Source organism: Phoxinus phoxinus (assembly GCF_949152265.1).
Source record: "Phoxinus phoxinus genome assembly, chromosome: 13".
NCBI lineage: Eukaryota > Metazoa > Chordata > Actinopteri > Cypriniformes > Leuciscidae > Phoxinus > Phoxinus phoxinus.
In genome coordinates this window covers 29,960,541-29,981,444 of record NC_136888.1, presented here as the reverse complement: position 1 = coordinate 29,981,444, position 20,904 = coordinate 29,960,541, and the positions used below count along the sequence as shown (strand labels likewise).

The window sequence follows — 20,904 nt, the reverse complement described above, 5'->3', positions numbered from 1 at the left end:
TCAGTGTGTAGTGAGCAGGGTCCATCTTTACTGTCCTTACCAGTGCCCGAATTCATGTACACGATATAGCCTACTGGTTCATGACCCCGGAAGCTACAGGGAGCTTTGAGAAGCACCCATGGTCGGCTATGTAATAGCCAGGACATTTTGTGTTTACTGATTCTAATATTGTAGTTCCTCCTGCCTTCATTAGGGGATGGCGTAGTCAGTACTACATTATCATGAAGATATTGATGTGGAAGATATTGAATGATTACTGGTGAAGATGGGAATGAAACTCACTAATGCTAGTGTCAGTGAACTCTGGTGGAGAACTGGTGACATGACGGCTTTGAATATCAGTTTTATGACTGTGGAAGACAGCAGAGAGCATTTTGTTCTTGAGAATGCAGAAGGAAATGTTAATCTGAGTTTTTATCACTCACAGAAAACAAACAGTGATGAAGATATTGACCAGAAATGCTCACATTATAGCTTGTGCCCTTTGAGTGGTCTTATACTCTGAGGGTCTTGTTAATAAAACATTTTTTTTTTCCACTAATCAACTTTTGGGGAACAAGTCTTTCCTGTCCGGTAGCTCAAACATTAGTGTTGGTGCATGCAATGCTGAGGTCATGGGTTCGATTTCCAAGGAAAGCAAGAACTGATAAGAATGTAAATGTGTGAACCTTGAAATGCAATGTAAGTCGTAAGTCCACATTTTAATGACTCCTTTTTGGTTATTTGTAGCCAACATTAACACATCTGCTTATTGTGACATTTAAAACATGTGGTTGGTTTTTACCAACGGATGGTTTTAAAGCTTTTAAAAGATATTTGCCTTGGTATATTTTTTCCCATAGTAAACCTCACAGTCCCAAACTGATTGCACATTCTTCTACAGTTGTCAACATTTGAAGTGGATCAAAACCTTTCATTAAAGTTATACATGAATTTTGAACAATACCCGTTCTTGTCTTAGGTCAACTTTGATGAACTTTTTTGATCCACTTCAAATGTTGACTACGATAGTTTGGCACTATCAAACTCCTCCTCTCTTTGTACAGTGGCAGGACTTGATCTGACTTGACTGGTTTTCATTTGCATATACTGTATCGGCACCAGGATTTAAACACCTAACACACCTGGCAGGCATGAGTGTTCATTTATCAAGAAATGTCTCATACTCTTACTTACTATGACCATAATTCATATATTTTACACTCATCATCAAATATATCATAAATATATATATAATTCATGATCATTTTAATGATGAGGCCTGCAGTAGAATTCTACATTCAAAGCAAGTCCAGGCAGGATAAACTGGTTTCTGCTGCACTGAATGCATTTTTTGGAGGCCGTACATAAACCCAAACCAAAAGCAAACTAAACTGTAATAGAGTGTCTAAAAACAGCATGTATTTTATAATATTATGCACAGAAATAATCCATGCACACAATCTTTCCTCCTAGAAAATAATAATAATAACAATAATAACTTGCTATTGTGAAATGTGTAGACCAACGTTTTGTCCTTTGGCAAATGTGGAGGATTTCAGTGTCTTATAATGACAGTTCAGATGAGTTTCTGTCAATCACTTTGTTATAAACACATGCGCTGGGAATGGGGCAGGGCTTCTACAAGTATTTAAAAGCTTGAAGTAAGGCAAAAGTGTGTAAGACGGAGAAGATTACAGTCACTTGGCTGAAAATTCATTGCATCTCTGAAGGTACATATTCATCTTATTTATGTCAGTAATGCAACAAGTCGAAGCTCAATAGTCTCATAGGAAGGGAAGACCTATATTCAGTTTGTAGATACAAACTAATTTATTTTAAAAACACTTTATGGATTGTATACTCGTATGAATTTAATAACTTTGTCTTTAGTCTGTAAAAATAAAGTACTGGTGTACATTTACATCTGTATTGTTCTGTAAGGATTTATTATATGTATTTGTTATATCTGTATTCCCGCAGCATAAACAGTTGAGCATTGTGCTAACAATAGGTTTGCTAAAATGTATACTTTGAATGAAATGAAAGTTGTTTGGATAAAAACGTAAAAACTACAACTCAGAAAAATCAATAACAGGATGGGTTTTGTTTAGGTTTAATCGAACAACTCCATTCAAAGTCTCTTTGCACGCATACCAACGAGAACAGTCGAGCTGTAAGATGAACAGACACATTGATCTGCCACGGTAAATATGACCTTCCTCTTTAAATAAAGATTGTGGATGGTATTTCTGGTGGCAGGGAATGGCACAGGTGGTCAATGGGAACTGGTGGATATGAATGTGATAACTTTTATTAAAGAAATGTAATATCTTGGTATTATTGTTGTAATTTCTTTTTAATAGTAAAGAAATCCAGACAGATTTCAAAATGCCTCCTCCAGCGGTTCCACACGGCATGTGCCTAAAAGTCATGGATGACCGCAACATGAAGGGTGGCATGGGCTCTGAAACAAATCCTTTGAAGTTCATGGATCAGGACTACAACTTTTTACAAGACTACTGTCTTAAGACAAGACAGAGATTTGTTGATGACTTTTTCCCGCCAGACCCTCGTTCCATTGGCGAAAAGCTGCTGAAGCCAGAAGTCATGGCCCGAGTGGAGTGGATAAGACCAACGGTATGTAATCTATATTCATCTTTAACGTGTTCTGATAATATTGCACAAAAATTTTAAAAATGTATAATATTGTAAAATTTTAAAACTTTTGTTGAAAGCTAAAAGATGTGACTGCACATAAACCACTATCAATCACATCTCTTTCACAGAATGCATCAGTTGACCACAAGTCAAATACTGAAGATATTGCTTATTTTCTTTCAGAAATTGTATCCAGATAAAGCTGAATTTATCGTAGAGTCAGTGTCCAGGTTTGACTACGCCCAAGGAAATATAGGTATGTCTGAGTAACCACAATATTGTTGTTTTAGACACTTAAAGCGTGGGAAGGCAGTTTTGGAGACGCTAGCAATAGCAAGTTAGCTTTGAAAGCATCCTGCCATCCCTTCAGAGCTTCTCCAAAGCCACGCCTCCTTCAAAACACATGAACGCGCAAAACCAGAGTCTGCAAAGCGTCATGAGAGACGGCGTTAAATTACCTCACGTCTCAAAGCACATAACACTACAATAATATTCAACGTAAAAAAACTTACAGAGCTCTTACTTGTACCACCTGACTGATGCAAATACATTTCGCGTGGATAGTGTTGCCAGAAAGAAACACAAATATCAGAGCCTGAGAACGTCACAGATTGCAGGAAGGTCATCTAATCATTGCACGGCACGCGGACCGAATGCAATGATTGGACGTACATTTCTTTAGTCTCAAGACTTGCACAGAAGATACGTACATTTTTAAACTTAGACCACTTAAATTATTGATTGTTATCAAGATGAGAAGGGAGTTTCAACCAGTATAAAAAAAATGCCTACCTATTCTAGTGCATTGGCACCTACTGCCATAGAGGCATCATACAAGCAAAATGGAGTATAGGTCAATTACATATGCCATTGTAGACATCCAGTAATTCAGTCAGCCATGATTATTTTTCCAATAATAGAGGGGCTATTGAGATAAAGCGACCTGCTCTGTGTGGATAAAAGCTTAGCCTATATTTAAACCAAGTAACCTATTTGTAGAGATTTGCATATTAATTTTCTGCCCTCTGAGCAACACACTAGATGTTTTACATTCCTTTTCCCTTTCAAATCCTTGTTAAGCCCCACAAATCATACATCTGATTTTGTTTGCCTGCAGGGAAATTTTTCCGCCACTTAGATTTTTTTTTTTGAAAACCTATTTTTTGGTCCGATGGTTCGATTTGCACAAAACTTGGCATGCATCATCCTAGTACCTTCATGACAAAATGTTATCGAAAGAAACATCATTTTATATTGCACTTACAATATAGTTTTATATAATTCGTTTAGAATTTATCCCAATAATATTGAAAATATATTTTTCAATTTGTGTGATGTGGTATATATACTGCTGTCTAATTAAAATGAAGAGACAATATTATTTATCTTTTATAATATACAGAATAACACATCTATAAAGACACACTTAAAGACTTGTATGGCAACATCCCTAGTCCAAGCCATTGGTGCCTGATGATTGCCTCTTGTGGCTATATTTAGGCTTGATTTCTGTTGAAAACAAAGTAAATTTCTTATAGTAAAACTAAAAAAAAAAAAAAAAAAAAAAAAAAACAGAAATGAGTTGTGGAATATGAAAGATAGCCTATCAAATTCACTGTTCCATTAAGTATTTTTTTCTTCCTCAGGAAACTGCTGGTTTCTGGCCTCTGTTGGGGCTCTAACATTTCAAAACCAATTATTACAAAAGGTCGTCCCAGACGGACAATCATTCAGCCACAATTATACAGGTTTATTTCACTTCAGGGTAAGTTCTTCTTATTTTGTGCCATCATTTTAAATATTTATTTCTATTTTGAATATATTATCCAGAATCGAAACCCCAAGCAATAGTGATCCCTGTTAGTTTTTCAGTGTTCTTCTTATTTAAACTTACAGTTCTGGCGGTTTGGGAAATGGTACGATGTTGTGATTGATGACAAACTGCCAACAATCAACCGCAAGCTGATTTTTGTCAAATCAAAAACATCTAATGAGTTCTGGCCAGCCTTGCTGGAGAAAGCATATGCAAAGTATGTGCCTGTACATCTTTTAGTGACTTTTTAAAAAATAATTTCAAGTATATGTAAGCAATAGTGCTGTTGTATTGAATATAAGCACGACTGTAATTCAACCTGTGATTAGTGTACAGTATTAGTCCTCAAACTGATGTCTATTACATTGCGGCATTTAGAGTTTGAATGACTGTTACAGGGTGTGCGGCTCCTACGCTGACATGCACTGTGGCCGGGTATCTGAAGCCCTCATTGACTTCACCGGTGGGGTTCATATGCACTACGAACTGAAAACGGCTCCAACTGATTTGTGGGAGATAATGTACCGTGCTTTTCAGTCAGAAGTCCTTATGGGCTGTGAAACTCCACCAGGGGTAAGCAAAAATAGAAAAAAAAAAAAGACTATTGTACAGGGACATTTTAGTTTGTGGGATTCCAAAAAACAACAACACTTACAGCACCTTTTAAGCAATGACTTTTACACCACACCATCTGTCTTCTGTTTTTCTGTTTCCACAGAATCAGAATGAGGAACGATTACCAAATGGCATTGTTCTGGGCCACGCTTACACTGTGACAAAGGTTTACCAGGTAGGACTGCAAAAAATCATGTCTCAGCTCGCATCAGATTATGGTCTCAAGGAAAATATTTTAGGGACAAAAGATAATGGAAGCCAACCAACTTGATACACACCCATACTTTACATGTTTGTACATGATTTGTATGTGTTTGTTCTGCTTGGTGCTCGAACGTGACAAATAATAAAAAATAAACATGCATTTTACTTCAAAATTCTGGTAAATTAAAAAATAAAGCTACTAAAGGCTAAAGGGTAATATTAGAAAGATTGGTCACATTTTCATACTACTTATTGTTTCAAATCATGCTCCACAGGTCATGAGTGGTAAATATCCAGTTCAGCTGGTGAGATTGTTCAACCCATGGGGAGGCATTGAGTGGAATGGAGACTGGAGTGACAAGTAAGAACATTTTTTTTTTAACCACACATTCTTTTTTTTAAGTTTGTTGTGGAAATTTCCTACCTTTTATTCCTATGGATGATCCCCTTGAGATGCACAATCTCTTTGTCAAGAGGATCGTAATATACAAAACACAAAAAAACTACAAGATAATTACCGTAATACACAAGAATACCAAAAACATTAATAAACAAATGTTTGTAACAATGCAGTGTAGTTGAATCTAAAGAGGGATGCATGGCACAGAATGACAATGAAACACAAGTTTTACTACCAGTAATATTGAAGTATATTTAGAATTTGAGTCACATAAGGTTTTAAAGTATAAGTAACAGGGCTGTTTGCATAAAGATGAACATAGGAATGTGAAAGAATAAAAGGAATATAATTAATAAAAATGGAAAAGTGGACCCAACACTGAGCCTTGAGGTATGCCTCTTTCTTGAAAAAGTATCAGATTTCCCCCCTTGAATGACAACACATTGTTTTCTATTATGTAAATTAGAATTAAACCACAATAAAACATTTTGAAAAAAGACCAACTGCATAAAGCTCATATATTAATAAGTAATTATTATTCAAATCAAAAGCCTTCTTCAGATCGATAAAAACAGCCCCTTTAAGGCTCCCATTATCTATTGCTGAAAATACATCATTATTTTAGACAATAACTAGTAGTTAAATATGCAGGCCTAAATCCAAATTGGAAAGGTGATAAGATATTATTAAAATATTATTATAAAATTATTATTTTAGGTACTTTGATAACAGATTATAAATTAATTGTTCAAATACTTAAACAATAACACAAATTATTGACATAGGTCTATAATTTTGTTGATCAAGAATGTCACCTTCTTTATAAATTGGAGTAATACAAGAATACTTCTAGATAGTCAGTGGATAAGCCAGTGGATACATAAGGAAATAAGAAGCTAATTTAATGTATCTATTATTAAGACTGAGCTGATCAATAACATTCAAAACTTCTGTAGGTGTTATTTTAGTAAAAGAAAAAAATATATAATAGTATAATAATAGTTAATATGAATACTATTCATATTAGAATGATCAGATGTTAGAACAGACTGTATACTTTTTTATATAAAATGTATAGCAATAGGGAATCATGAATTATATCACACAATAGCAGCAGTTTAACAGAACTAACTTTCAGAACAACTGTCAGTGAAAACATTCATCAACAAATTGTTCTATTTTTTGCAGATCTCAACAAACAAAAAAGTTTGTGAAATTGTTTGATTATTGCAGTCAAAATGATCCTTTATTCTGATGTATGTTTTACATAATTCTTTCAGCTCACCCTTGTGGAACACAGTGAGTGATGAGGACCGCAAACAACATCTTCTGGACGAAAATGGAGAGTTCTGGTGAGTATGAACCATGTTTTGAAAAAGAGTCTTAACGCATACTAAAACATCAACTACATTTAGTCTAGGATTTACATATAAAGCGGGTTTTTTTGTTGTTGCAGGATGTCAATGAAAGATTTCCTTAGAACATTTGACAACATGGATATCTGCTGTTCCTGTCCTGATTTTCTGGAAGAAAAGTCTGCATGTCACTGGATTTCCAAGTTCCACCACGGCAGCTGGGTTCCTGGGAGTACAGCTGGAGGCTGCATGAATCATTCAGGTGCTTTTCATTCATTAGTGGTGCCAAAGACAAGGCACTACTATTGTTATTGCTCATACTTATTATTATTATTCCGTGCAAAAGTTTGGCGCACTACTCCTCCCGCTGCTTTTGTCACAGACCCATGAATGAGGTGTCAAATTGTGCGTATTATTGAGGAGAGGTGTGCTATGACTTTTATAAGAGATCAGGGGTACGGTGTTCGCCCCAGGGGCAAAAAAGCGGGCAAAAAAATCCCAAAGACTTTGCATTTCAACAAACTTTGACGAGTCATAGCTCTGAGCGAGGATTTCGCAGAAATGTGTGATTTATCACATTTGAAAAAGCTGGCAGGCTCTGTAAGAACATACCTCACAATGGGGTAAAAGTTGTACCCCTGGGGGGCAGGAGCTGCCCAAAGTTTCCCCATTGACTTACTATGGTGTAGGACGGCCCATGAAACACACGTTTTTCCTACTATGGTAAATTGCATAGGGATTTTGTATTGAACATAACTCTGGATCACAGTGTCATAGAGACAAGTAGGCTCATAGGGCTCATTTTACTCAGATGACCAATCAGTCTCTCAGGATAATTGTTAAGCAATCAAGCCATATACTTCCACTGAAAAGAGATCAAAGGGATATCTTTGGATAGAAGTTTCATAGAAACATGAGGGTGGTCTCGTTTGACTCGAGTCAGCAAACAGCCATTCATGAGACACCATCAACACTTTATGGCCACACCCTAGCAACCATTGTCAAGCACCCTAGCAACCCAAATCCAAAGAGGGATATCTTCCATTCTGAATGTGATGGAGGCATAGTAGTTGGTTTATATCATTCATACTGACAAGCAGAGTATCACTAGTGAGCCACTCGCTAGCAACCAAATAGAGTACCCTAGCAACCGTTTTGCAAGACCTATATCTCTGCATCAGAACATCGTATAGAGATGGGGGTTGGCTCTTTTGACTCATGCTATAAACAGGTGACTTCCAACATGCTACACATGCTTGCTGTGAATAATAGATACATGCTAATTGCAATTAGCTTAGGGTTGGCAACATGATAATCCTACTAGCAACATGATAATCCTACTAGCATCATGTTAACAACATGCTTATCATGCTAACAACATGCTTATCATGTTAACAACATGCTAATCATGTTAGCATCATGCTAACATCATGTTAATCATGCTAGCAACATGCTGATCATGTTACCATCATGCTAATTTTGCTAGCATCTTGCTAAAAATTGACTAACCGCACCCTAGCAACCGAGTGGTGAGTTTTGCCACTGCGAGCACCACTCACATTTTCTTCAGGAAATGTACATTCTAGTTATGATTATAAAGCTACTAGTCATCAATGCAAATCTGCTTCTAACACCAATGTCCTGTAATTGTAGACACCTTCTTTACCAACCCCCAGTTTTGGCTGAAGATTAATGAGATGGATAAGGCCTGTGAGCAGGGCCAGAGCAATATTCTGGTGTCCCTCATACAGAAACCTGACAAGAGAAACAGACGCCGTGCTTCACACCATGGTATCGGCTTCTGCGTGTTTGCGGTCAGTATTCACAAAAAACACAAAAAAACCTGCAAAGGCAATAGATATGGTTGTACACTGATGCCATTGTGCTTAGAGTGTAACCTTTATTTTTGTTTTGAACTTTTACAGATTCCACCCGAGGCAAGTAAATTATACTCACAGTTTCTAATACATATTACATAAATTGTCATACCTTTCTGACACGTTTTTTGTTTGATTATCCTTTAGATGAGATCTGATGGAAAGTTTGGATCAAGCTTATTCTATAGCAGAAAGCCTGTGGCAACAAGCGGGAGCTTTCAGGATGCAAGACAAGTGATGAGATTATTCAGACTGGAGCCAGGAGAGTATCTCATTGTACCATCCACTTACATCCCTAATGAGAACGCAGAATTCATCCTGTCCATTCTGTGCAAAAATGAGATAAACATGCAGTAAGTTACATGAAGGACTGAGAGATTGACGATAACTTTACAATATTCAACATTTAAGTAATTATTTATTCCTGGAATACTGAAAAACTGACTTTATACACCGAAATGTTCACAATCATGTGCTTTATTACACAGGTTAATTTTTTTTAAATGTGTTTTTTATCCAGAAAGGTCACAGAAAGGACAGAGAAAGATTTTCTTGTGGATCTCGTAGACGAGGTAATAATACACAGACTTATTTTGTACAATTTGTAGTATACTCTTGAGTTTGTCAATATGTGCAATCATTGAATTAGTCACTGAAATATTGGTTCCTTTAACATATCTCTGCAATTGCAACTAAACCATATCTTTGTCTTGATTTTGTTAATTCTCCTACAATATGAATGAAATTAATTGTACAAATAAAGTTAGTATAATTACATCTTCAGAATCCATTATACGAACACTCTTCTCTGAACATTGAATATTACATAATATATTTTATTAATATAATGTTACATAAATTAACATTTTATTCATTTTAAGATTTGAGAATCTGAAATCATTGGAAAATTGTAAAGAGTAGATTATCAGAACTCAGACATTTATTTTCTGCTTTAGAAATGGGAACTCTGATTTTAGCAGTTGCCGATGATACAGTTGTCTCGTTTCTCATATTTAGATTGCATAAAGTGGATGAAGGATTGAAAACTAAAACTCTGCTTCGACAATATTCCGATCAGGTAAATATGTAAGCTAATATATTATCAAAAATAAAATGAGCTGCTACAAGCTTTTAAACTCTTGAATGTCTTCTTTGGAAACAGTACAAAGTTGTTGATGCTGAGAAACTTCAACAGCTTCTTCATGAAAACCTCCTTAGGGGTGAGTGTTTTAAAAAGCCTGTATGTTGTGAAATATAGCTAGTTTAGAAATCTTAAATTGCTTCGTAAATCTCACAAATGTGACTCGTAACTTTTAGGAAATAAAAATACTAAAGGATTTGGCCTGGATTCCTGCAGAAGTATAATTGCCATGTCAGATGTATCCTTTTTTCCTTAAACAAGTAATTAAAAAACAATGTGTTTAACAATGATATATGATTTATCTTGTGTTTCCAGCCATACTGTGAAGAAACATGTTTAGCTCTTGAAATATTTCCTGACAATAAAAATAGTTCTCTGTCACTGGAAGTCTTCGTGGATCAGAATTTCTTCGTCTGTGGACCCGCATTATGATATTCAAGGTGAGTGGATTTGAGTCCGGAGACGAACTTCAAAATGCATTAGAGAAAACATTAAAGCTTATACAGTTTATACTTTGCTGCAGTAAAACATTGTTGAAAATATTGTAATTTACTTAATTTACATCACTGCTGGTGGTTCAGTGTATCTTTATAGCTGCCCAGTGACCTCTAAAATTAAAAACAGAGATATTATGACACATAATATTTTCATTCACACATTGAATAGATACTGTATTTATGTCATGGTTCTTGTGCCCTAGGCATGCATCTAAATGAAGACATCCTGAGTCTCATGGTTGTGCGGTATGGCGGTGCTTCAGAACAGATCTCTCTGGAAGGTTTCATTTGCCTTGTCATGCGTTTGAACTGCATGGCTAGTGAGTAAGACAAGACAGAAAAGCAATTTGATGTCCTCTCTCTCTCTGACTTCCTTATACAGAAAGCTGGAGCCTTTCCCAGTACAAACACTCATTCACACTCTCACTGTAACATCTATGGGTCATTTTAAACTTTCCAATTTAACCAAAGTCCACACAGAAATACTGATGTCTAGGGCTAACTGGTCGGCGCATAATTTGTGACAAATGTCGATGTAGATTGACGTAAAAGTCGCATTAAATCCGCCTTGGTTGTTCACACTGCAGACGCATTGAAGAAAACCCCCAGAAAGCCAGAAAGACACCATGCCGCCCTAATTTGATGTTCAGGACATTAACAAAAATAAAATAATAAAACGTCAGTGTAAGCTACCAAGAGTTGTCACACACACTGGTAAACAACATTTGGTTTGACCCTTTCATGCTCCTGAAATAGTTTGAGCTAAATACCTTGGGTGTTTATTATTATTATTATTTTAACAGCCTTTATTTTCTTCATCAGGAATATTCCAGAGCCTCTGTGAAAGTGGGAAGATAACTCTTAATGAGAGTGAGGTAATCCTGATAAAAACATTAATTTGTTTTCTTATCTTCAACCACATACTGTAAGTGTTTTAAAAAAAAATCAGAATTCTTCTGAATTGTTTTTCCATTCAAAGTTCATACATTCACAACCAATTTCTGTGCATCTGTGTTTTAGTGGATTGGACTCACCATGTACTCATGAGGGAAACGTCTGTTTGCCAGGAGGTTTGCCAACAAACACAAGAACAGATCGGCAGATTTCATTTTTTTATCTATTTATATTAAACTAATAAACAAATTGTGATGCTTATTCACTTATTATCCCTCCAAGAATTAAAATGCTTTTGCTTTTCTAAAAATGATTATTTGATATACACATTTCACATGATCAAATTGTGTTTGCAATTCTGTAATTTGTGCAAAAATAATTGTTTTAACTGTCTGCATGAAAAGTGATTAATGTAATGGATGTATTATTTCTCATGTTGACCACCTGGAGTCACTGTTGTCGGATTGTTTGCTTTGGTTTTTAAACCTCTTGCTATTGTTGTCATTGTTAGTTATAGTATCTAAGTAAAAAAAAAAAAGATAAAAAAAAGAAGATGATATTTGAACCAACCCTGTGTTGCTAGGGTCAATTAAAGGGATTGTTCACCCAAAAATAAAAATTCTGTCATCATTTACTCACCCTCAAGTTGTTCAAAACCTGTATGAGTTCATTTCTTCTGCTAAACACAAAAGAAGGCATTTTGAAGAATATCGGTAACCAAATAGTTGATGGGCCCCGTTAACCCGTCCTTCAGATGAGACATTAAACCGAGGTCCGGATTTCCCAGGATGTCCTTCGTAAAAAAGAGTAGGGGTTTAACCTCGGCATCCTGGACAAATTTGTCCATTGGCCTCTGTCCATCATGGCCTCCTAATCATCTCCATACATGACTGCCTTCATCACATTGGTGGTGGTTGAGGAGATTCCCTCTTTCATATGTGAAGTGCTTTGAGTACTCAGAAAAGCGCTATATCGAATTATTAACGTCCAAAGTATGGAAAAAAATAATATGGAAGTCAATGGGTAACGTCAACTGTCTGGTTACCAACATTCTTCAAAATATCTCTTTTTGTCTTCAACAGAAGAACATACCAAACATACAGGTTTGGAACAGGGTGAGTAAATGATTACTCTGATCAAGTCAAGTCACCTTCATTTATATAGCGCTTTTAACAGTTCTGAACAGTTGAACACACATAAAAACTAAATTTTATGGAATAACACCCAAAAAAGATTTGCTTAATTGCAGAAAAAGGATGTGTAGTGACGTTCCTTTGCACACAGATTTTCAGACTTTTGAACACATTTCCCTCAAAATGATGGTACCTACAATGAAAAATTTAAAGAAAACATTTCAATATCATTTTCAAAAGTTGATATTTAGGGGTTAGGGTTCGGGGACAGCCGCCAGGACAGCCACCTCCCAATTGAAAGTATACCCAATAAATTATGATTTTATATATACCGTGCTACATAACCATGTGCTGGTTATCATCTTTAAACTAGGCTCAAAAGTATCTAAAATTGTCTCTACCGAAACAGTCATGACCGAAACGTCATCATTGGTTTGGTCGTGACAAAAGGAACACATAATCATTTGGGGGAAATAAACTAAATTTTAGTACAGTTATGCAAATCATTAGTATCTTAGTATGTTTTAGTATGCGAGTTAAAATTCTGTAAAGTGATGTGGTCGCTACCAAAACATACTGTGACTAGCGAAAATGTGCAGTCATGACCGAAACATGTTTTGTCTAAAATAAAGTATTGAATGATCAACTAAGATGTTATTATAGTGTTTGGTTCAATGTGTATTCAAATTAATAAATCCTGAACTTTAAAATCAGTATGATTAACTTAATGCTTTTAAAAAAAAAAAGAGTGGATTCAAAATACAACACATCTTATAAATTACACTTGAAATATTGTTAAAATTGTAATTGTTTTTGATTTACCTGTGAATATTATTTTTTTATTGCAAAAAAATATATTTACAAGGTAGATGTAAACAAAATATGAATAGATTACTAAATTATGTAGTATTGTGTTTCAGTGACACATTTGGGAACGTGTGGGAAATGTGTTGGATATTATGCAATTTGGATACATACATAACCTGTGAAAAAAAAAAAAAAAAAAACTAAGACGTTTCCAACTCTGACTTTGAGCCAATTCTGTAGAATGGCCCATATAACAGTGGTGCAGTGCCCAGAATTTCCAAAGAAATTATTAAAACTTTTTATTCTTGAATATTATGAACAAACAATAACACAGTGAACTTTTGAGTGGTCTTACTCTGAGGGCCTCATTAAAAAAAAAAAAAAAAACATGCATTTTTAACATGCTGACCAGTTCAGACTGCAGGCAAAAGTGACCAGGTCAGACTTCAGAAGTAGTGTGAACACTCAAATCTTGCCCAGATCTGATTTTTTTCAAATCAGATTTAGACCACTTCCATCCTGAATCAGACCCAGGTCTGATTTTTTTCAATGCGTCCGCAGTGTGAACAACCAAGGCGGATTTAATGTGACTTTTACGTCAATCTACATCGACATTTCTCACAAATTATGCGCCGGCGAGTTAGCCCAAGACATCGACAGTAAAATTAAAAACTTGACTAGGCCTACAAAAATGGAGAACAGTGATGGAGCAAGTCAATGGAGGGAAAGTGAGGTGTTAGACCGAATTAGTATATGGGGAGATAGCCTACTTCAATTCAAGCAAAACTAGAAGGATCATACCGTAACCGCTCCGTTTTTCAAAAAACAGTGTCTCTGTGAAGCTATTCACATCACATTCCACCACTCCTGGCTTCGTCTCCGCATCCACACACACCTCTGTAGTAAATTTGCAGCCATAAACCCCGCAAAAGGCCAAATTTTGCTCTCTTTCTCTTCATTCTTCTCCTCCTCAGCACCTGCTCATTGATGCTATGGCTCCCATTACATAAACATTTTGAAATAAAAGCGAAAATGCTCACTTCCTCCATAAACTCCCCAACTTTAGTGCAACAGCGTGCTGCGTTTGATGTCATTGTTATTGTTCTTTTGCGCATGCGGGTCAGTTCGAAACCGCAAACAGTTCACACTGGAATCTGATATAAGCCACATTTTAAAAGGTAATGTGAACAGTCAAACAAACAATCGGATCTGAGCAAAAAATCCGAATTGAGCATTAAGACTTGCGGTGTGAACGGGGGTCTATGTGTCAAGCATAGTTGCAGTAAGCAGACGATGACGAATAAGTTTAGGTTAAAAGTCTTTCATGGCATACTTAGAAGGCAATCCAACAAATGGTGACAAAGAAATACAACTGATGCATTAACGAGAACGGACAACTCAATGCTGAAAAGACTGCAACTAAGTACAAGACAAATGAAGGAAATAATGATAAACACCTGTGCTGATTAAATGAATTACCATGACAAGTAAAGAGTGGCAGGAAAACTGAACAAAGGAAGACAGGAAACAAGTGAAAACAAACTATAAGAATGAATGTTTGTGACACTATGCGACTAATCAACTTGCTTTGGGAAACCAGTCCACATTTCCATGACTCCTTTGTGGTTATTTGTAGCCCACATGTTCATGTAACACGTCTGCTTATTCTCACTTATAAAACAGCTACATATACATGGATCATAATGAAAAAGCTTTAAAAACAGATGGTTTTAAAGCTTTTAAAAGATATTGGCCTTGATCCTTCTTCTCTTCTTCTTTTTTTTTTTTTAAAGTGAGCTCACAGTTTCAAAGTGATTGCACATTCTTATAGTTTGGCACTATCAAACTATTCCTCTCTTTGCACAGTGGCAGGACTTGATCTGACTTGACTGATTTCCATTTGCATATACTGTATTGACACAAGGATTTAAATACCTAAAGGAGTGAGGGGATGCTTGGGTAGCTAGCTTGAAGCCAATGGGGCTGTCGGTAAGAACAGGTTCAGTCTAGTCACTCAGGTATCAAGGTCTTTATTTTACATCCAAGCAGGTATTGCTAAAGTAAGTTTTTGCTTGATTCAATTCCGTTGCAAAGATCTTTAGTGATAGGGGCCGCTTACACAACACCGTTTTAATTGAAAACAGAAAACTTTGAATGCGTTCTGGACGTTCATTTGCATGACAACGCAAATGCAATGCAAAAGTTGAAATAGGTTCCAAGGTGCAAGTTAATTTCTTTTTTTGAAAAGATTACGTTATCATCTCGTGTAAACTTCAAAAACGTGAATCTGTGAAAACGATGACGCCGTGCTCATGCATATAACGTGTTTAGTCTATAGATGTGAGTGTTCAAATGTATGTGCGCAGGCGCGAAGTCTTTCTTTACAAATTGAGATCACATTAAGTAAAAAAAAAATATTTTAAGAACTGTTGACAGAAAGGTTCTTCGGAGAACCGAAAATGGTTCTTCTATGACACTGATGCTAAAACATCCATTTGGGAACCTTTATTTTTACGAGTGTAATAAAATGCATGATATTAACGTTTTGGAACACTGAGCATGTTCCCTTTTCTCTTTGTCCGGTTTTCTTTAGCCAAAGTCACAGAATTTTTGAAAAATCATTACTGATTGTTGACTTGTCGTCAGAAATTCTGCTGTCCCACAACCAAAAAACACAATTAAAAAACATTTAAGTATTTAAATTTTAGATGTTTACTAAGATCCTTCTATTATTGAATCCCACAATAATTAATAATTAGTAAAAAAATAAGCTTAATATATATAAAATCATAATTTATTGGGGACTTTCAATTGGGAGGTGGCTGTCCCGAACCATAACCCCTAAATTTCAACTTGTGAAAATGATATTGAAATGTTTTCTTTCAATTTTTCATTGTAGATAGGTACCATCATTTTGAGGGAAATGTGTTCAAAAGTCTGAAAATCTGTGTGCAACTTTAAGGAACGTCAATACCAAACAGCATGGTTCAAATCATACTTATCTGACCATTATTAGTGATCACGGTCAGATAAGTATGATTTGAACCATGCTAATGCAATTCCACTAATATCAGTTTGTAGCAGTACATGAAGAGATGTCTTATCGATCACAAGTTCAGTATGTCGTACCACAAGGCTCAGTACTAGGACCGTTGTTGTTCACCCTGTACATGCTACCCTTGGGAGATATCATTAGGAAGCATGGAATTAGTTTTCACTGTTATGCTGATGATACTCAGACATTTCTTCGCGCCCCGACGAAACGCACCAATACACAAAATTAACGGAATGCATATAGCTGATATAACATTTTGGATGACTAGTAATTTCCTACTATTTAATTAAAATTATTGGGCAAAAAACGTCTTCACGTAATAACCTAGAATACTGTCTAACGATTGATGGCTGCTCTGTCAAGTCTTCATCGTCGGTTAGGAACCTGGGTGTGCTCTTTGATACTGTAAGACTTTATCAGGCAATACGTCCTCCAACCACTAGGGGTCACATGGTATTGCTAGCGGTATTGCTCCCAGTCACTAGGGGGCGCAGGAGGTCTTTTGCCTGCAATCCTCCTCCCAGTTGCCAGGGGGAAACCATTGGCAAGAACTCTCAGTTGTAGTTAGCAATCATTGTTGATGATACTCACCTGTGTAGGGCCCTATTTAAGTTTGCCTTTTGTCTTTGTTTTTTGTTCAGTCTTGAGCCTACCTGTACATGTGTATCCCGTGAGTTTATTTGTGAGCCATTGTGAGGCGTCTGCGAGCGTCTTTGATGCGTTGTTGGCTCTTTCATACTAACAGATTAGCGAGCGTTCATCGGCCGCTAATCCCCGCGATTTGCACGCGATAACACCCCGACCTGTCGGCGAGCTCAATGATTAGCAAATCGGGCTTAAATGGGGCTTAAAATCCTGTAGTGTGAACTAGGCATTAGGAGGAACACCAGGTCTGTGTCCAGGCGACCGGGGTTCTGATCCCGCTAAAGATAACATTCCAGGTCTTAGTCTCCATAGTCTCTGGTTCTATATCATTACAGATACCAATCTTTCATTTGAAAGACGCATTTCTAGCATCTGTAAAACTGCATTTTTCCATCTTAAAAATATATCTAAATTACGACATATGCTTTCAATGAAAAATGCGGAAACAGTTAGTTCATGCGTTCAAATGTGTTTCAATTATTATTAGGCTGCATAGATTAGGTCAGCCGGAACCGGGGATACTTCCTATAACACCTGATGTACTCGTTACATCATAAGAAGAATGCCATCTATGCTAATGTTAGTCTTTCTGTTTATTCCGAGGTTTACTGAAGTCAGGCGATCCGGGCCATATCCAGATCAGATGTTGGACCTGCGCATGGACCCATACACAACGCTCCCCTGAAGTGCCAGCCTCATCAGCCCTGTGAAGGCATCATGGACACAACAGCCATCGGCACTGATCCTCAAACAACTCGTCTCCATACCGGCGTGATGACTCTAACCTCCAACCAGATGGAACTGGATAAATATTGTGAATGTTCTGATCCAATCTGACTTCTGACCTGTAATGCTGCCTGAATCATAATCATACACTGTTCATTGGGTTCACTGTTCAACTAGCCCTCGACTGAGCCATGGTTTCTCCCAAGTTTTTTTTTCTCCATTCTGTCACCTGATGGAGTTTGGGCTCCTTGCCACTGTTGCCTTGGCTTTTGGCTTGCTTAGTTGGGGACATTTAATATTCAACAATTTTATTGATCTGCCTTACTTAAGGTGGACGATGACGCAATTTTCTTCTAGAAACAAACTTTGTTGTATTATTTTCATGTTATCACTGTGAAGCTGCTTTGATACAATCTGTATTGTAAAAAGTGCTATATAAATAAAGGTGATTTGACTAATCAATTTGCTTTGGGACACAAGTCCACATTTTAATGACTCTTTTGTGATTATTTGTAGCCAACATTAACACATCTGCTTATTGTGACATTTAAAAAAAAAAACACAGGCCTACTGTACATGGTTCATTCCTTCCAAATGAAAACAGATGGTTTTAAAAGATATCAAACTACTCTCCTCTTTTTGTACAGTAGCAGGACTTGATCTAACTTGACCAATTTAATTTGCATATACTGTATTGGCACAAGGATTTAAATACCTAACATACCTGGCTGGAATGAGTTAATTTATCAAGAAATGTCTCGTAGGCGACTCTTACTTACTATGGTCATAATTTATATATTTTATAATCATCATTATAAATGTATCATAAATATATTTACAATGAATCATTATAAATTAGAATTAGTGTGTCCCAAATCATAGTATGATTCATAGGGTTTGAGTGATTAATAATTAGTTTCTACCCTGATAAAAAATATATTTATTCAAAGTTATCCACATATTTCATCTGCAACAGCATTGTGAACATTTGTAAATATGTGTTTGTTTATAAACTTTTAGATGCATCATTATGCAAATTGCAAACACATGAGTAGAGTCTTCTGCATGAAAGACGCATGACTGGCAGATCAACATGCTGAGATAGCTGTGTCCCAATTCAGAGGCTGCATCCTTCGAAGGGCTCGAAGGTCGAAGCGAGCATTGTTAAATGGCATGCACCCATATAGACCCCGTTCACTCTCAGTTCATTGCGAAGTATTGCATTGCCCCGGCGTACAATTTCTGAGCGGTTTTCCTGTGTTTGCTGAACTGTTACTGACCTTGGATTGTTTATATCGACCTCTGATTGTTCTCTGCCTGCCCTGACCCGGATTGCCTATTGGACCTAGCCTTTTGCTGCCTGCCTCGACTTCTGCCTGTGACCCCGATCTGCCCTGTGTTCTCTCTGTTGTTCTGTCTGCTACTATTTGACCCTGCCTGTTGACCATTCTAATAAAAGCTGCAAATGGATCCCTCAGAGTTCGCCACTTCATTAGATGCAATCGCCCTTCAAACGATGCATGTATTATTTCTCTCCGAAACGGTGGGAAATTAAAATGGATATGAAGGATTTTAACTGGGTCCTTACTAATGTCTAAATTTGTGTAGCCTACATGATCTAGCCCACTAATTCATGACTTCGGAAGCTAGGGAGCTGATTGAGTGGCTTATGCAAGTACAATGAATATTGTTATTCTTATAAATTTTGTGTTTATTGGTTCTACTATTGTAGTTCCTCCTGCCTTCACTAGGGAATGGCATAGTCCGTTTGAGTTGCTACTACATTATCATGATATTGAATGATTACAGGTGACAATGGGAATGAAACTCACTAATTTAGTGTCAGTGAACTTGTGGAGGACTGGTGACATGACGGCTGTGAATATCAGTTTTTACCAATCAATTTAATGTGCATTTTATTATGACTATGGAAGACAGCAGAGAGCATTTTGTTCTTGAGAATGCAGAAGGAAATGTTAATCTGAGTTTTTATCAGAAAACAAATAGTGAGGAAGCTATTGACTAAAAATGCTCACATTATAGCTTGTGCTCTGTGAACCAATTTAACCTAAATATGTTTATCAGTGCGAATTGTAAATAATTCACTTACTTCATGAATTTATGATTAAAAAGCATGATATTAACATGTTTTGATACACTGAGCATTTTTTCCTTTTCTCTTTAGCCAAATTCACAGAATTTTTAATAAATCATTACATTTGTGTAGCTGCGGTGCAGTGCCCAGAATTTCCTAATAAATTGAAATGTTATTCTTGAATATTATGAACAAACAATAACACATTGAACTTTTGAGTGGTCTTACTCTGAGTCTCGTTAAATAAAAAATAAAAAAACTTTTCCCACTAATCAACTTGCTTTTGTATAGCCAACATTACTGCTTATTGTGACGTTTTTTTAAAAACAACAGGCGTACATGGTTCATTCCTTCCAAATGAACAAACAAATGGTTTTAAAGCTTTTAAGAGATGTTTGCCTTGGTATATATTTTTTCCAAATTAACCTCACAGTTTCAAAGTGATTGCACATTCTTATAGTTTGGCACTATCAAACTACTCCTCTCTTTGTACAGTGGCAGGACTTGATCTGACTTGACTGATTTCCATTTGCATATACTGTATTGACACAAGGATTTAAATACCTTCACACCTGGCAGGCATGAGTGTTCATTTATCAAGAAATGTCTCACAGGGGACTCTTACTTAGTTACTATGGTCATAATTTATATTATACTCATCATTATAAATATATCATAAATATTAATTACAATTACAAAACTGGTTTCTGCTGCACTGAATGCATTTTTGGAGGCCTTTCATAAACCCAAACCATAAAAGCAAACTAAACTGTAATAGAGTGTCTAAAAAACAGCATGCGTTTTATAATATTATGCACAGAAATAAACCATGCACACAATCTTTCCTCCTAGAAAATAATAATAATAACAATAATAACTTGCTATTGTGAAATGTGTAGACCAACGTTTTGCCCTTTGGCAAATGTGGAGGATTTCAGTGTCTTAAAATGACAGATTCAGATGAGTTTTCTGTCAATCACTTCTTTGTTAAAAACACGCTGGGAATG

The 20,904-nt window shown here is 36.3% G+C and overlaps 1 protein-coding gene across 1 annotated transcript; it reads left to right on the top strand.

Annotated features, from left to right (window-relative positions):
- The first annotated feature begins 1,644 nt into the window (after positions 1 to 1,644).
- LOC307008894 (calpain-1 catalytic subunit-like) lies at positions 1,645 to 12,044 on the top strand. Its single transcript, XM_079632169.1, has 21 exons — positions 1,645 to 1,712; positions 2,094 to 2,186; positions 2,346 to 2,619; positions 2,824 to 2,896; positions 4,287 to 4,405; positions 4,537 to 4,670; positions 4,852 to 5,026; positions 5,172 to 5,243; positions 5,548 to 5,633; positions 6,953 to 7,024; positions 7,129 to 7,289; positions 8,681 to 8,841; positions 8,953 to 8,964; positions 9,052 to 9,257; positions 9,425 to 9,476; positions 9,922 to 9,982; positions 10,067 to 10,124; positions 10,361 to 10,485; positions 10,746 to 10,862; positions 11,365 to 11,417; positions 11,563 to 12,044. Exons 2-16 carry the CDS (start codon positions 2,161 to 2,163, stop codon positions 9,928 to 9,930), a joined length of 1,632 nt encoding a protein of 543 aa, XP_079488295.1. The 5' UTR covers positions 1,645 to 1,712; positions 2,094 to 2,160; the 3' UTR covers positions 9,931 to 9,982; positions 10,067 to 10,124; positions 10,361 to 10,485; positions 10,746 to 10,862; positions 11,365 to 11,417; positions 11,563 to 12,044.
- The last annotated feature ends 8,860 nt before the right edge of the window (positions 12,045 to 20,904 follow it).

Excerpts from the sequence above, each read along its gene's own strand:
- LOC307008894 (XM_079632169.1), top strand. The coding sequence starts at position 2,161 with ATGAACAGACACATTGATCTGCCACG. Across the intron at positions 7,025-7,128 it reads GACGAAAATGGAGAGTTCTG|GATGTCAATGAAAGATTTCC; the intron begins GTGAGTATGAAC and ends TTGTTGTTGCAG. Across the intron at positions 9,258-9,424 it reads AAAAATGAGATAAACATGCA|AAAGGTCACAGAAAGGACAG; the intron begins GTAAGTTACATG and ends TTTTTTATCCAG.